The sequence below is a fragment of the Chrysemys picta genome, chromosome 9 (genome assembly GCF_011386835.1).
Source record: "Chrysemys picta bellii isolate R12L10 chromosome 9, ASM1138683v2, whole genome shotgun sequence".
Taxonomy (NCBI): domain Eukaryota; kingdom Metazoa; phylum Chordata; order Testudines; family Emydidae; genus Chrysemys; species Chrysemys picta.
In genome coordinates this window covers 99,998,746-100,013,345 of record NC_088799.1, presented here as the reverse complement: position 1 = coordinate 100,013,345, position 14,600 = coordinate 99,998,746, and the positions used below count along the sequence as shown (strand labels likewise).

The 14,600-nt window shown below is 51.1% G+C and overlaps 1 protein-coding gene across 8 annotated transcripts in view; it reads left to right on the top strand.

Moving 5' to 3' along the window:
• Positions 1-14,600, top strand: part of FHL1 (four and a half LIM domains 1) — a 50,183-nt gene that overhangs the window by 31,436 nt on the left and 4,147 nt on the right. For 4 of the 8 annotated variants that reach the window (XM_005301055.5, XM_042851166.2, XM_065557340.1 and 1 more), the window contains exons 2-4: positions 11,257-11,438; positions 12,963-13,140; positions 14,245-14,414. In XM_005301055.5, the coding sequence (XP_005301112.1) occupies positions 11,283-11,438; positions 12,963-13,140; positions 14,245-14,414 (504 nt within the window). In that variant the 5' untranslated portion in view covers positions 11,257-11,282. Of the gene's footprint in view, positions 1-1,567; positions 1,813-2,104; positions 2,283-3,596; positions 3,801-10,975; positions 11,148-11,256; positions 11,439-12,962; positions 13,141-14,244; positions 14,415-14,600 lie in introns of those variants that run through there. The other 4 variants (XM_065557341.1, XM_065557339.1, XM_065557342.1 and 1 more) reach the window with 4 other exon arrangements.

The following is a 14,600-nucleotide window of genomic DNA, read 5'->3' as shown; positions in this document are numbered from 1 at the left end:
ACCATTCTGACTCTCATCGTAAGTGGCTCGGCTCTGGGAATATATTGTATTCTGTTTGTAGCCCAGCTCCTGTTGACACCAATCTGAACTGCACACATGGAACAAATGGAGTTCACGGCCCTTTAAGAGTTAATTCGATGAGAATACAAGATCCTTTCAAACTTAGAGGGGAAAGGTATGCAATGTAGCCCAGCTCATGCCCAGAGTCTCAGCTGTCCTTTGTGTAGTACACGTACAATATTCCTACAGAGCGAAGTATTGGTACTTCGGATTTTTTATACTAAAGTAAAAATTAATGTAGGTGGCATCACTTTGAGCACCTCTGAGTTAACAGAGCCACTTGTTTCATTTAGATTTTAGCAAGACATTTATATTTTGTTAACTAGCAATTTATTATTAAAACACACACTCAATAGTGAAGACGGTTCCAAGTATGCCACATGTTACTATATGGTAGGTTCTTCTTACTGGGCTTGTGGACGAGAGACACTGGTGTGGGACTCAGGAGATCTGGCGTCAATTTTCTGCTCTGCCACAGATTCCCTGCATGACTGTGATCAAGCGGCTTAGGTCCTGATCCTGTAAGTGCTTGTGCATGTCAGGAGCCCCATTAACTTCAGTGGGGCTTCTCACATGTCCAAAGTTAAGAGTTTGCAGGGTTATGGCCTCAGTGACTCTGCCTCAGATCCCCATCTGTAAACCTGGGTTACTAGCACTTCCCTACCTCAGAGAGGTGTTGTGAGGGACCAATGTTATACCTGTGAGGTGCTCAGATCCTGTGGTGATGGGGCTGCATAGATCTTGCAAAATGCGTGAGGAACTTGCAGTAGCCCATGTCTTAATAAAAGCACCTCTCGTTTATCAACATAGTAGCTTGTAGAGTGTGCTGGGTGAGAACACACACACACACACACACACACTTTGAAATGGAAGAACGCTGCTCACACACACACACACACACACACACACACACACACACACACACACGCTTTGAAATGGAAGAACGCTGCTTTTGGCTAGTCTCCTTGCACAAATGAACCTTAAGTGCTTCTTTTCTCTCTCTTTCCGGTTTGCCAGGGGTCCGTACCACCAGCCTGCAATCCCCTTTTACAAGAGGAGCTATTAACTTCATGCCTCATGACCGATGAAGGGAAGGGTCCTTCCTTTCAAGTGTATTCTTTTGGCACCTTTGCGGTTCATAGCAAACCAGATGGCATTGCATGAAGGGATTCAGAGTACAGTAGCTGAGATCCTACACCTGGGGCCAGATCCTTAGCTGCCGTACCTCAGCCTAGCCCCATTGCCGTCATTGAAACTGCACTGATTGACGCTAGCATTGAAAGAAAACATCCTCAGCAGCCAGAGAATACTGTTTGCAGTGTTGTTATAGCGGTGTTGGTCCCAGGCAGGTCAGGTAATATCCTTTATTGGACCAGCTGCTGTTGTGGAAGCTTTTGAGTTTCACAGAGCTCTTCTTCAGCCTCCTTTGAGAGCCTCAAGTAATAACAAGAGTCCAAGATATCCAGTGACACCTGTAATCCCCTTCTTGTTACTCTTCCAAGAGCTCAGACTTCACTGGGAGCAGCAGCACCGATTTTCCTAAAGCAGCTCCAGAAACTAACCCCGTCTTAAGCTAGGTATTGAGTTCCCAGCAGCTCTGGCAATGTAATGCCCAGACCTCGCTCCCTGGTGAGCTGGGCTACTGTTACTGAAGAGCTCTGTGAAGCTTGAAAACTTGCCTCTTCCATCAACAGAAGTTGGCAATAAAAGAACTGAGACTATGTCTGTAATGTATCAACATACCAAGAGAAGGTTAGTAGGTTAAGGTCTCATCTTCCTTCCTAAGTGGCAAACAGGTTAATAAAGTTTAAGCGCAGTTTCCCTATTCATTTTTACAGCCCAACCTTTGAGTTCCTGTCTAAAGCTTTATCACATGTGTACATGCTCCCTGGAGACATTAACACACCTCCTATGCTAAGTGCTCTGCTTATCGGTTATGCTTAAGTTTCCTCTGTTAAATGTGGTCTGCAAATCATTGCTATGACGTGTTGCTTTATATAGCCAGACTGAATTCCAGGTAATCAAGCTGGAGGCCAGGAAAGCCAGGAAAACGAATGTTCTTGTGTTTGGGGGGAGAGAGAGGGCCTTGCAGAAGGGTTTAGAAATTAATGTTCACAGAGAGAAGTTGATTACCCAGCCCTGGATATTGTGTATTGCTCGCAGATAGAGCTTGTTTATTTGTAGGACTGCAATCGTCCTTGCACCCAATTTCAAACGACGTTGTAAGTAATGCTTTTTGGCGTTGTGTCCTTTGGAGGGAACGTATTAAGAAATACAGAGCTGTTTACCGTATTGTAGAATTATTGCTGATGATAAAGCCAAACAGAACGCTCACCCTGGAAGCTGAGGCATGCTTAGCACAGTGACCAGGGCCGGCTCCAGGCACCATCTTACCAAGCAGGTGCTTGGGGCGGCCACTTCGGAGAGGGGCGGCACGTCCAGCTGTTCGGCGGCAATTTGGCAGACGGTCCCTCACTTCTGCTCGGAGCAAAGGACCTCCCACCAAATTGCCGCCGCAGATCGCGATCGCGGCTTTTTTTGTTTTTGTTTGTTTGGCTGCTTGGGGCGGCCAAAACCCTGGAGCCGGCCCTGACAGTGACAGTGCCCAAGACGTTCTAGAGGGTGAAAAGGATTGGTGTGTATGAAATGAGGGGTGGCGGTGGAAAAGGAGCAGATGCTCTTTTTGCACAATCAGCTAATTGGCACCTTTTTGGTCAGGTGGATTTACAGCTGAATTGTAACTTGTTTTCACATCAATTTGCTGACATGTGAGAAGGTCATTGGTGTGGCCTGCTGCCCTGCAGCGGTAGCCCAGCTCATCAGGGAGTGAGGTCTGGGCATTGCATTGCCAGAGCTGCTGGGAACTCAATACCTAGCTTAAGACGGGGTTAGTTTCTGGAGCTGCTTTAGGAAAATCGGTGCTGCTGCTCCCAGTGAAGTCTGAGCTCTTGGAAGAGTAACAAAAAGGGGATTACAGGTGTCACTGGATATCTTGGACTCTTGTTATTACTTGAGGATCTCAAGGGAGTTTGAGGAGTTGGCAGGTAGTGTAGCAAATCCTCTTCTGGCAGTTCACACCCCCACACGTCTACACATAGCTTATCCCTCCCCTCATGGAGATCAGCCCAGGTGGGAAAGTCATTCAAGTCAGGTTTCAGAGAAGCAGCCGGGTGAATCTGTATCTGCAAAAAGAACAGGAGTCCTTGTGGCACCTTAGAGACTAACAAATGTATTTGAGCATAAGCTTTCGTGGGCTACAGCCCACTTCTTCGGATGCATGCAGTGGAAAATACAGTAGGAAGATATATATATACACAGAGAACATGAAACAATGGGTGTTACCATACACACTCTAACGAGAGTGCCTGTTTCCCAATCAGTATTTTCTTGCCTCAGTGATTGGTTTATATGTAAAGCTGAAGGAAAATATGGATTGCAATATATTCTGATGATGCGTGTGTGATACTTCTGAAGTTAAACAATGCTGCTCAAACCCCCTTCAGCTAGACACCATGGTCAGCTTGTAGAACAGTTGCATCCCAAGAAGACATGTTCGAGGTTATTTCAAGCTAGAACATATTTGGGATCGGGAAGGAATTTTCCTCCAGGGCAGATTGGCAGAGGCCCTGGGGGTTTTTCGCCTTCCTCTGCAGCGTGGGGCATGGGTCACTTGCTGGAAGATTCTCTGCACCTCGAAGTCTTTAAACCATGATTTGAGGACTTCAATGGCTCAGACACAGGTTTGATACAGGCGTGGGTGGGTGAGATTCTGTGGCCTGCGTTGTGCAGGAGGTCAGACTAGATGATCATAATGGTCCCTTCTGACCTTAAAGTATGATTCTATGAACACATGCACCACACTGTCTTGCTCTTGAAGTATGTACTGCGCCTGTGACGTTATTGTATCCTGTGATTAGTGCTTGCTTTGACGTGTGGAGAGCTACTTTGCATTGCTATAGGATATGTGTTGCCCTGGCATTGGTCCATACTGTACACTGGAGAGCCGCTGAGCAACTTGTGTAATGCAACTCTGTGAAGCTGTGTGCTGAAATAAAGACAGGTGAAGGAAGACAGAGACCAGGAGAGGAGGGAATCCTGGTATTTCCCTACATCCAGCCTGGGGTTTGCGATCGATGACATGGGATTACTTTCCAGACAACAGGGTCAGGGTTGAAGTCCCTGGAAGTTCGGGCACCTTTAGTGGTGGGGATTGTAATGGGGCAAGTGACTAAGGGGAAACAAATCTCTCTTCTCCAAAATACTGAACTGCTGTGGCTGCTGCCGAGTCTCCAGTCGAGTACGGGGCAGGGCGGGGGTGGGGGGTGTCGGTCATCCATGCTATGGCACTGTGCCTCCTCCCAGAGCCCGCCAGCTCCATGGCAGCCTAGGAGCCATGCTACTGGGGACTCCCTCGGTCCACAGTGGCCCTGGGGAGTGGGGACTCCGTGGGAAAGGTCATACAGCCTCAGGATAGGCCCAGTTCCACACAGAGAGGCTCTGCAGAGGTGCCTGGGTTTCTTTCTGTGTATGTGTGTGTGTGCGCGCGCATACGCCTGTGCACAGGGGATGTGCTCCATATGTGGGTTGGGGGATGGCTGGGAATGCTCCAGGCCATAAATAGTCCCTCGGTTTACAAAAAACGGAACCTCTGGTAGCTAGACTCTGGCAGGAGTTGTGTGCTGGTGCCTTTGCTTTTGTGTGCCAGGACTAACTGGTGCCGTGTGTGTCGTTTGCAGACACTAAAGCTGGGACGGGAGCACTGTTGTCTGTTGTTAGTACATGATGCATTAAGGTTCAGCGACGCGGTTGCAAGGAAGGGCCATAGGTTTGTAGTTATGTGGTCTTGCTCAAGGGGATCATAAAACTAAGATCAAGAAATGATCGAATGCTGCCTGCCCTGGACTGCACTTAATTCAATTTCTTTCAAATAAATCCTGTTCGGCTGACAAGGCCGCACATAGTTGGCCATTGTCAACATAGTTCCCATATTTCTCATCGGTTTACAAGTTTCGGTTTGGCTCAGTTCCAGGATGTGCATGGGCTCGACGCTGCATTGTCAGCAGGAGTTCGCTGTCCCTCTGACCTTGGCAAGGCAGTGTTTCCAGACAGGAAAACTGGCCTTGGTCCCAATAAAAAGCTGTTCGCCCAGTTACTTGGGCTTTATTTTATGAAAATGGAAAGAGAACAGAGACGGGGGAAGCTCTCTTGTAATCACTGCCACTGGCTCACTGTGCAGTGCCCATCTCTCGGTGTGCATCAGCTCCCCTCCCCTCTCAAACAAGGGAGGGGACTGTCTGATGGGAATTCTCGGAGCGCGCCGCGCATGCGTCATGTGTGTTCTAGATTAGTCAGGGGGGTTGCACAGATGGGACTGGGAGCAGAATGTTACCCAAAGCTGGAGGAGCCCAGAAACCAAATAGGAGACAAAAAGGAGGTTTCTCCCTCTTGAAAACCTAGGCAGCACGAATGAGTGCGAGCCCACCCCCTCCGCCTCCTACGTTTATATTTCAATGTGTTAATAACATCAGAAGAAATTGAATCCAGTGTGACCCGATGGCCACCTACATGAATGTGCGGCCTGAGCAGGGAGCATCAGGCAAGGATGAAGGAAACAGCAGGTTCACTCCAGAGAGGCCCCTCCGGAGCTTGGCAGCCAAGGAGCGTTCCTTTCAACACTGCTCTGTCTCCTTTGGTGAGGAAAGTAACTTTTGCTGCTGGTTGGTTTGTAGTTAATGAGACACAACAGACCAACCGACCTGCTGGTGTTAAGCTGATGTTGATGGCTAGGGCCTGCTCCTGCTCCAACCGAAACCAAAGGCAATGCTCCCTCAGTAGACTAGGATTCAAGCCCTTAGCTTGTCATTTCTGATAGTGCAATTAGTGGAAAATTACCAGTCACTTGGGACTGGCGAGTGGCCAGAGAGAAAGGGGCACAAACAAGTCCTCTAGCTGTCAAAACACTGTCATCTGCTGCCCTCAGAGCACTTCAGCAATAAATAGCAAGGGTCAAAGGGACCCCCTGCTGCCTGATTGCCATGGAAACTCCACTGCCTTGAAGGCTTGCACCAATCTGAGAGGTTTGCCTACCTCTTCTGCCCCCACCTAGTCCTGCCCGCTCCCTGTGGGCCCCGTCTGTGACCCAGAATAGGAGCAAAGAAGCCATAAGGGAAGCTGGGTCTGTCCCACTTCCTGCACATGGCACTGAATGTCATGAGGCCTAGGGATCAGGCAGGCTGTGCATCCAAAAACATCAGTCAAAAGCCCAATCCCTGTTTTTTCAAAGGGTAACTGCAGCTCGGAAGGTCTGACTCTACACCGCAGTAGTAGAAGGCTGCAGAGCTCACCCCAGTACACCGCAGTAATAGCAGCCAATGCATTTGCCTTGCACCGTTGCAGTTTCTTTGAATTGATGCACATTATGTGTAACCCTGTCCTACTTGAATTGGTTCAGTAGATGACCTGTGGCAGAACTGGTACTGGGAGCGCTAGTGTATACTTCTAGTATTGGGTGCCTTTTTCTTCAAAGAGGTAATTTCAGAGTATGGTAAATTAGCAGGCTCAAAGCTTGACTCTCTTAAGGGTTTCTAGGGTGCCCACCACCATTGTATGTAAGGGCTTCCCAGGCAAAGTAGAGCTGCATAGTGGGGTCCCTAAGGGTCTGTCTACACTGCATATAGGAGCCAGCCTCCCAGCCCAGGTCCAGGGACGTGCGCTAGCAGGGCTCATGCTAGTGTGCTGTAGATGTTGCCTTGACATTGTGGCTTGGGCTGGAGCTCGGGCTGTCAAGCCCCTCCTTCCCTTTCCCCCTCCCCAGACCCAAGAGCCCAAGCTCCAACCCAAGCCATAGCGAGTGTGAGTCCTGCTAGCACCAGTCTGAGGACCCGGCCTGGGAGGCTTGCTCCTAGATGCGGTGTAGACATTCCCTAATGAACTTCATGGAGTCTCTCTTCCCTGGTAAGAACCTAGGAATAATCAGGCTGGATCAGACCTGGGGGCCATCTAATCCAGTATCCCATCTCCAGCAGGGCCCAGGTGCTGAGAGGAAGGTGCCAGACGCTCTGCCTCCCAGGTTAGGGCTCAGTTTAGGTCTTTAATTTAGGATCTGATCCATGTCAGGGCATATTTACACGGAGGCGCCACTTGGGATGTACATCCATCATTTCCCTTTTCCCTCTGCTGTCTGTCTGGGGGATGGTGGCAAAGCTTTCTCAAAGAAGGGGATTTCGCCACAGGCCCTCAACCTGCTCAGATTCTGAATCAGTCCAACTTCCTCTGTCCTCCCACCACCAAGAACACCGTGTCTGGCCCTCACGTGTCTCCTAGGGCCTTTGAAAGAGGCATTGGCCCAGAGGGCATGGATGGAGCTGCAATGACTGACATCCTGGCTGTGATGCCCGAGAAAGTGCCTTGACCTGCCAACACAGGCAGAGTGGGAACCACCACCAGAGGGGTTGCAGCACAAGGGTAATATGCTCCAGGTGGCTTTTCCCATGGAGGAGGCAAGCAGCCACATTTTGCAATAGCTGGAGCCTGTGCGTTGCAGCCACATTCAGCCCCAGCTGGCGTGAGCTCTGGAGGGATGAACGTGTGCCCCGCAGTGGCCAGGTTCTTGCCTGGCAGGAAGGGGCAGTTTCCAAGGACCCTGGAGCTGGAAGACCATTTATGCTACTTGGCCTTCCCAGGTTTAGGGCTCAGTCCTGCAGATGCTGAGCACCGTAGCCCTGATCCAGCGAAGCTCTTGCTTTAACCTCAGGTGTAGCATGTGCCAGAACGCTTTACTGAATCGTGGCCAGCGTGAGCAGCACGCTGCAGGATCAAGTCCCCAGCCAAGAACTGAGCAGGCCCTGGAGGCTTTGCACCATAAGGTCCATGAGTGGCAGCTGCCTTTGATGGAAGCGGGGGAGGGAATGACGCAGCGTCCCAGCTCGTTCTGTGAAGCGTTTCTCTCTTGCAGCTAGATTACAGGGGGCTTGTTTGGGTTTCATTTGAGCCGCCTGCTCTTCGCCTAGCTGCTGGGCTCTTGCAGGCCTCACGACATCCTTGTGATGGTCGGTGGCAACTGTGGAAAGGCGAGATACAGCTGGGTGTAGCTGGCAGTGGAGCCCGGGCACCTGGCTCTCTCTGTGGACTGGTGGATAATAGAGGGGGAATAAGACAGGTCCCTGGAGACTCAGCAGAAGGTGCCTTCCTGGGAGGGGGGGAGGCTGAGCTGGGCATTGCGCCAGTCTCAGGTGAGGGGCCTAGCCCCTGGGCCATCCGTACTTCCAAAGGACTTCTGGAGTCCCATCCTGAGTAACGTGGCTGAACTCCATGGGGGGGGGGGGTTAGTGCCACGTGCTCGGGCGTAGCATTTTTCTCTCTCTGAGTATTTTTCCCCTGTAGCATGCTCTTCATGGCCCCTGAAAAGCCAGCATGTGGGGAGCTGAAGAGGCAGTGAGCACAGACTTCGGCAACAACAACAGGAAGCGTTTACGTTGTCTAATCTAATTCTGTTTTCCTGCCGCCCCCCCGCTTTAGGGCTATCAAGAGCCAATAATTGAATTTCCTCTTGGCGTTGTCTGTTGACAAGACTCAGCCTCATCTCTCTGCCCAGCTATTGCCAAGGAGAAAAGTTCTTGTTTACTTCACACTTCCATTACAGCAAGCTGAAAAAACACTGCTGAGTGTAACTGAGGGAAGCAGCCCGTCAGGATAAATTAGCAAAGACTGTTTTACGTCCCCATGGTCAGAAGACTAATTGTTTTGGAAGGAATTTTCACATACACCCCTGCTGACCCTGGACACATGACTACAGGGAGTTGTGTCTCAGTGCAGATGCTTATATGCCATGGTGACAGAAACCTTCCCTGGCTCCTACCTGTGGATAAGTATAGGGAACAGGAACACAAGTTGTCCTTGGGGTATTGAGCAGGGACCCACCAGCCAGGGTTGGACATCTATGGTGGGTGAGCCCTGACTCCCAGCCAAGGTGCAACTCAGCTGCAAACGTTACTTCCAGTGGAAAATTCTACAGAGTCATGAGAGCATCACATCTGCCTCCTGCAAGTCTGGGGCCAGGGTCAAAATGTAAGCTAGCAGCCAGATTTCTATTGCTGGATCCCTGTAACGACAAAGAAGCAGTCACACGTTAGCAGAGCTATGTTTCCTTTACTTTGGGGCAATTTCTCGCTCATTTTTTCTTCATGTTAAACCTAAAACCAATGCAGGGTGCAGCTGGAAACATACTCAAGTACCCCTTGCTCAAGTCCTCACTGAAATAATGACAGAGTCAGGAATTAACAGATTGCCTGACTCCTGCTTCTGTGTCTTAATGCCAGGCCATCCTACCTCTCACACATCCCAGCCAGCTCCTGAAGGGTGATATAAAACGTAGGAGGGGGATGATCAAGGTGTTTTTTTCTCTCACTTTTTATTGTTAAATTGTGAAGAACTCCTTGAATTCTTAAATTACCAGGTACAAGCTGTAGGAATCAATCTGTGTATGTTCGGGTTACTGTGAGTGAAGTACCTTTCTTTTACTGGCTTAAACTTAGTCCCCCTCCTCCCTCCGTCCCCGGCTCCCCAAAGATCAAATATAAAACTGAAGTTTTTGGATTCTGCTCCCACTGGCAAAATTCAAATTTTGGAGCAGAGGCACACAGTGGCAGATTAGCCACATGGCGGTGTGCAGGGGCCCTAGGCGGGTGCAGGGCGGGGAAGCCCCCATGCCCCCGGACCCCGTCCCTGGCAGAAGCTGTGGGATAGGGGAAGCCCCGCAGAGCACCCCCCTCCTGACTCTGGTTCCCTGCAAAAGTGTGTGTGGGGGGGTGGTGGCAGAGGCAGCCCCAGCACCTGGACCCCTCCTGCAGCCCTAGGCCTGGAGGAGCTCTCACTCCCTGCTGTGGCATGGGGACAGAGCTTTTCCAGGCTTGGGGCTGCAGTGGGGTGGGGCGGGGGAGTGTAGAAAAGATCAAACGGGTTGTGGGGTGGGCGGAATGGTGAGGGGGGGAACCCTGCATGGAACAGGGACCAGGCCCCGGTGAAGGGGCATAAAGGGTGGAGCCACAGGTGGAAGGGGCGGAATGGAGGCGAGACTGCAGGTGGAAGGGCCCCCCGCCACTTGCTGTGGCCTAGTGCCCCAGGAAATCTTAATCTGCCCTTGTGTGCAAGCCCATCAGTAACAATGGAGGGGGTATCAGTGGCTCCTTGATGCAGTAGGGCACATTGGCCTGCTTGTGAAGGTATCACACATCTCACAGGCAGGGTATGAGATGCCCTCTGGTGGCAACAGAGGGTAAGTGTGCCAGTGTTCCCTCAAGAACCCTGTAGCTGTGATAGGAATAAAGTAAGTGTGTGCGTGTGTGTGTGTGTGTTGTTCCTGAGTCGCAAGACCTTACCCTGACTGCATAAATACATGTGCACACACCTACACAATTTTCAACCTGCCATCACCAGGGAGGCAGATGATGTCAGTGAACATGGCTGTGGCCCAAAGGGACAGACAAGGGAAAAACGGTGATGATATAGAGGCAGCTCTGAGTCTACAGTGTCCTGCATCTGTGAAGGGGCTCATGCAGACTTTGCAGCAATCATTGCTGTTAGAAACCCTGGTCCACATTGTAGCACATAAGAAACATTTTCTTTTTCATACTACGGCTGAGTGTGCACACTGCATTACTGCTGGCTGCGCGGCTCAGCGAAGCTTTTGCTTGTGATGATGGGTGTGTAAGAAACATCGGGGGTGTGGTTGAAGTATCCGTTGAGTATACTGCACTAGCACAGCACAATACTGACGGCCTGTTGTGGTGGGGGTGGGAGGAGGCTGTGAGCCAGACGCGAGGCCCTGTAATGCGTTGCCGTGAGCCAATTACTTGGCAAAGCCCAGCCATGACCTGCTGCTGGTTGAAGATGCTCCCAAACCTGTCTATTTTGTGCTGTCTAGGTCAGGTTTTATTTAGAGCCGCTGGCCCCCGACATGAACAGCTCTGTGCCACCTGCCATTAAATGCCCTGGAAGAACGTTGCTGGTGGTGAAATTGCTGCTGTATCACATGCTTCGCCTTGCTGGCAGGCGGCCCCTGGCAACACAAGTCCTGCTGTCACATGAAGGTGTGTCATGGAGAGGCAGGCAGCCGGGGAGTCCAGTGCTAGGGCAGGAGCATCTGACGTGTGTTGGACTGGCGCTGTGAGTACAATTTACCCTCCTTTCCCCCTGCAGGGCCCAGCAGTTACACCGTGGGCACCATGTCGGAGCGCTTTGATTGCCACTACTGCCGCGACCCGCTGCACGGGAAGAAGTATGTGCAGAAGGACGGCCGCCACTGCTGCGTGAAGTGCTTTGAAAAATTCTGTGCCAACACCTGTATCGAGTGCAAGAAACCCATTGGCGCGGACTCTAAGGTACAGTGGGCTGCTGCCCACATGACCCCTAGGGCAAGACAGTCCCCAAGTAGTGGCCAGTGGCTTCCAACTGGATTGTGGTGTGGGGCGGGCACTGTCCTGGGGACAGATGGCAGGCGGTTTGACTGTCCCCATTTGACTTTTTTTTCCACTGACTTTTTAAAATAAAGTGGGGGAGGGGTGTTCGGAAGCCGTGGCTTGGCAGGGTCAGTGCTAGTGGCAGGAGGAACGGCGTTGGTCGTGCAGACATCACTGTATGGCACAGGAATGCCTTCAGAGGCTCAGGACCGGAGCTGATGGAAGGCACTTGGAGAACAATGCCGGGGAGGCTGTTCCCAGCGTAAGGGGTGTATTGAAAGAAGGGACCAGCCTGGGAGTGGGCAAAGGGAGCAGCATGGGGAGGAGGGAGGAGAGTTGGTGGGGCAGACTTGATAGATCCTTTTGGATCGAGTGAGGAAGAGAGGCTAGGTACACGGCGTGTAACATGAGTGGGCCTGGAGAAAGAGGGTCAGGCTTCTGGAGGGACAGCGTAGGTGGCGCTAGATGCCCCAGGGCTAGAAGATCCGTTAACATCCGGCTGAAAGTCCATTCCCCACACACAACTTTCAGCTGTAGTTTCCTGTTCTTACCTGAAATTTTTATTTGAAAAACTGTTATGGAGCATGTGTTCAGCATGTGTCAATCAGCTCTGGCCTTCTGCTGCCACTTTGGGGATGCTTTCTGGGCAATCCAAGGTTCTAGTAAGATGGGCTTGGGCTAAATGTCACTTTCTTTGGTACGTGTGTGTGCAGTGAAAAGGGGCAGAACTGCGCAACAGATACTTTCCCCACATTCAGCCCAGGAAAATGTCACCATTTGCCCAGCAACAACTATTGCTGGGGTTTGCACAGAATAACCTTGTGTTAGCAAGGAAGATTAGCTGCCCACATTCCTCTGTAAGGCAGCGCCAGTAAATCAAATACTTTTCTGTGATTTAGGCCTTGTTTAGAATTTTACTAAGAGGGAAAGTCCAGCTCCCCTCAGACTGCAGGGAGCTTGGTGACAGCAAAGGCCCATGCACTCTCCAAGGGGCGTATATTGCTCTGGGTTTGAAACACCTTCCCTCACTGGAACCTAGCTTCAAAGTGTGCCAGGCCCCACTCGGTGCGTCAGAGAGAAATAGATGAAGCACTGTGCAGTCTACCCCATGTGGACCTTTCAAATGAGATCTTAAAAACCAAGCGCCTATATATTATGACGGCTATTAAAGAATCCAATATTATCCTGGTGTCCATGACCAATAGTTCTTTTTCTTCCACTGGTGTGCTGTTTGGTGGTTGGTTGGCTTCTGTCCTCCACCCCAGAGCTGGCTGCATTCAGTCAGGCTAGACACGTGCGTGTGTTGGTAGACAAAGTGGGGACGTATTTGGAGTGAAAAGGTGCGACAGTATTGTGAAATCTTGGCATTAGAACGTTCGTGCTTTAGGAGATGCGGGCAGTTTATGGCACTGTACAATGATGCATTTTTGTTCTTGTTGTTCCTAGGAGCTGCATTTCAAAAACCGTTACTGGCACGATAACTGCTTCCGCTGCTTTAAGTGCTACACGTCTCTGGTTAACGAGCCCTTCATGCTAAAGGAAAACAATAAAGTTTGGTGTAGCAGCTGTAGCGCCACTGAGGGTGCAAACAAATGCAAAGGCTGCTTCAAAGCTATTATTGCAGGTATTGCTGCTAGTTACCCAGCTTGGTGTATAGTCCAAATCGAGGGTAAACAGATGGCCTGATTTTTGTAGAGGCAGTCCTGATATCTGGGGCTTTGTCTTATACAGGGACCTATTACCCCCACCTCCCATAGGCGCCAACTCCGTGGGTGCTCCGGGGCAGCTCTGCACCCACCGGCAGCTCCCCGATCCACCCCTCGCCCCAGCTCACCTCCGCTCTGCCTCCTCCCCTGAGCGCGCCACCGCATCCTGCTTCTCCCTCTCCCTCCCAGCGCTTGCGCCGCAAAACAACTGTTTTGCGCGGCAAGTGCTGGGAGGGAGGGGGAGGAGAAGGAACGCAGCGCGCTCGGGGAAGGGGAGGGATCCAATAGGGGCATGGAGGGGGCGGGAGCACCCACTGGTGCCAAGGAAAGTTGGCGCCTGTGTCACCTCCTATCCCAATTTTCACACTTGTTAGCTGGTCACCTTATCTGACTAGGGGTCCTATCCAGCACAAGCCACGGAAGGCAGCAGCTAATGGCCGCGCACCAGGCTGACTTGCTCAGGAAGATGGACCTGCTCCTGAAAACAGAGAGAACCATGTCGTGGCCTAACCCCCCAGGCAGGAGCTATGCAAGCCAGTGCTCAAGGGGCAGGGTGACGGGCACGTGCCTAGCTAGTTCCAGCTTTACACGGTCTAATTAAAAATAAGCCCTTGCCTTTTTCTGTCTGTGATTTAGCCTTGTGCTTATACTTTCCCTAGCACTTGGTTTTTAATCCTGGTCCCTTAAAAACGACAATGGCTCCCTGGAGGAGCGCACCAGAGCCAGGATTTTGGCAAGCCCTCAGCTTCCATTAAGGCAGCAGAACCAGAGCCCACATTTTCACGAGCTCAGCCTGGTTGATGCCGAACTTTGCTGGCCATAAGTGTCCCCATTGGCATTGTGGCGCCCCACCCCCACCACTTCCTGCGCCTCCCATTGGCTGGGAGCGGCGAACCGCGGCCACCGGGAGCTGTGCCTGAGGATGGTCAATGTAAATAAAATGTCTCGCGGCCCGCTGGCGAATTACCCTGAAAGCACTAATAGTGACCCACGTGGGCTGTACAAATTGCTTTCTGTTGCAGGAGACCAAAATGTTGAATACAAGAAGTCATTCTGGCACAAGGAATGCTTCACCTGCAGTCAGTGCAAGCAAGTGATAGGAACCGGCAGCTTCTTCCCCAAAGGAGAGGAGATCTTCTGTGTCTCTTGCCACGAACATAAGTTCGCCAAGCTGTGTGTTAAGTGCAAGAATGTAAGTCACCATGCAGTTCTTGGGTTGGGAAGGGGCCCTTTGCCTACGGGAGCATTGAGTTGAGTGGAGGAGCAGGAGAACGAGCTGGACTAACCTTAACCTTTTTTTTTTAATTGAGAAAATCATCAGATTGAGCAAAGATTTCACTGCAGTTGTCCTCGTTTTTCCAGACGCCAGTATTTAAGC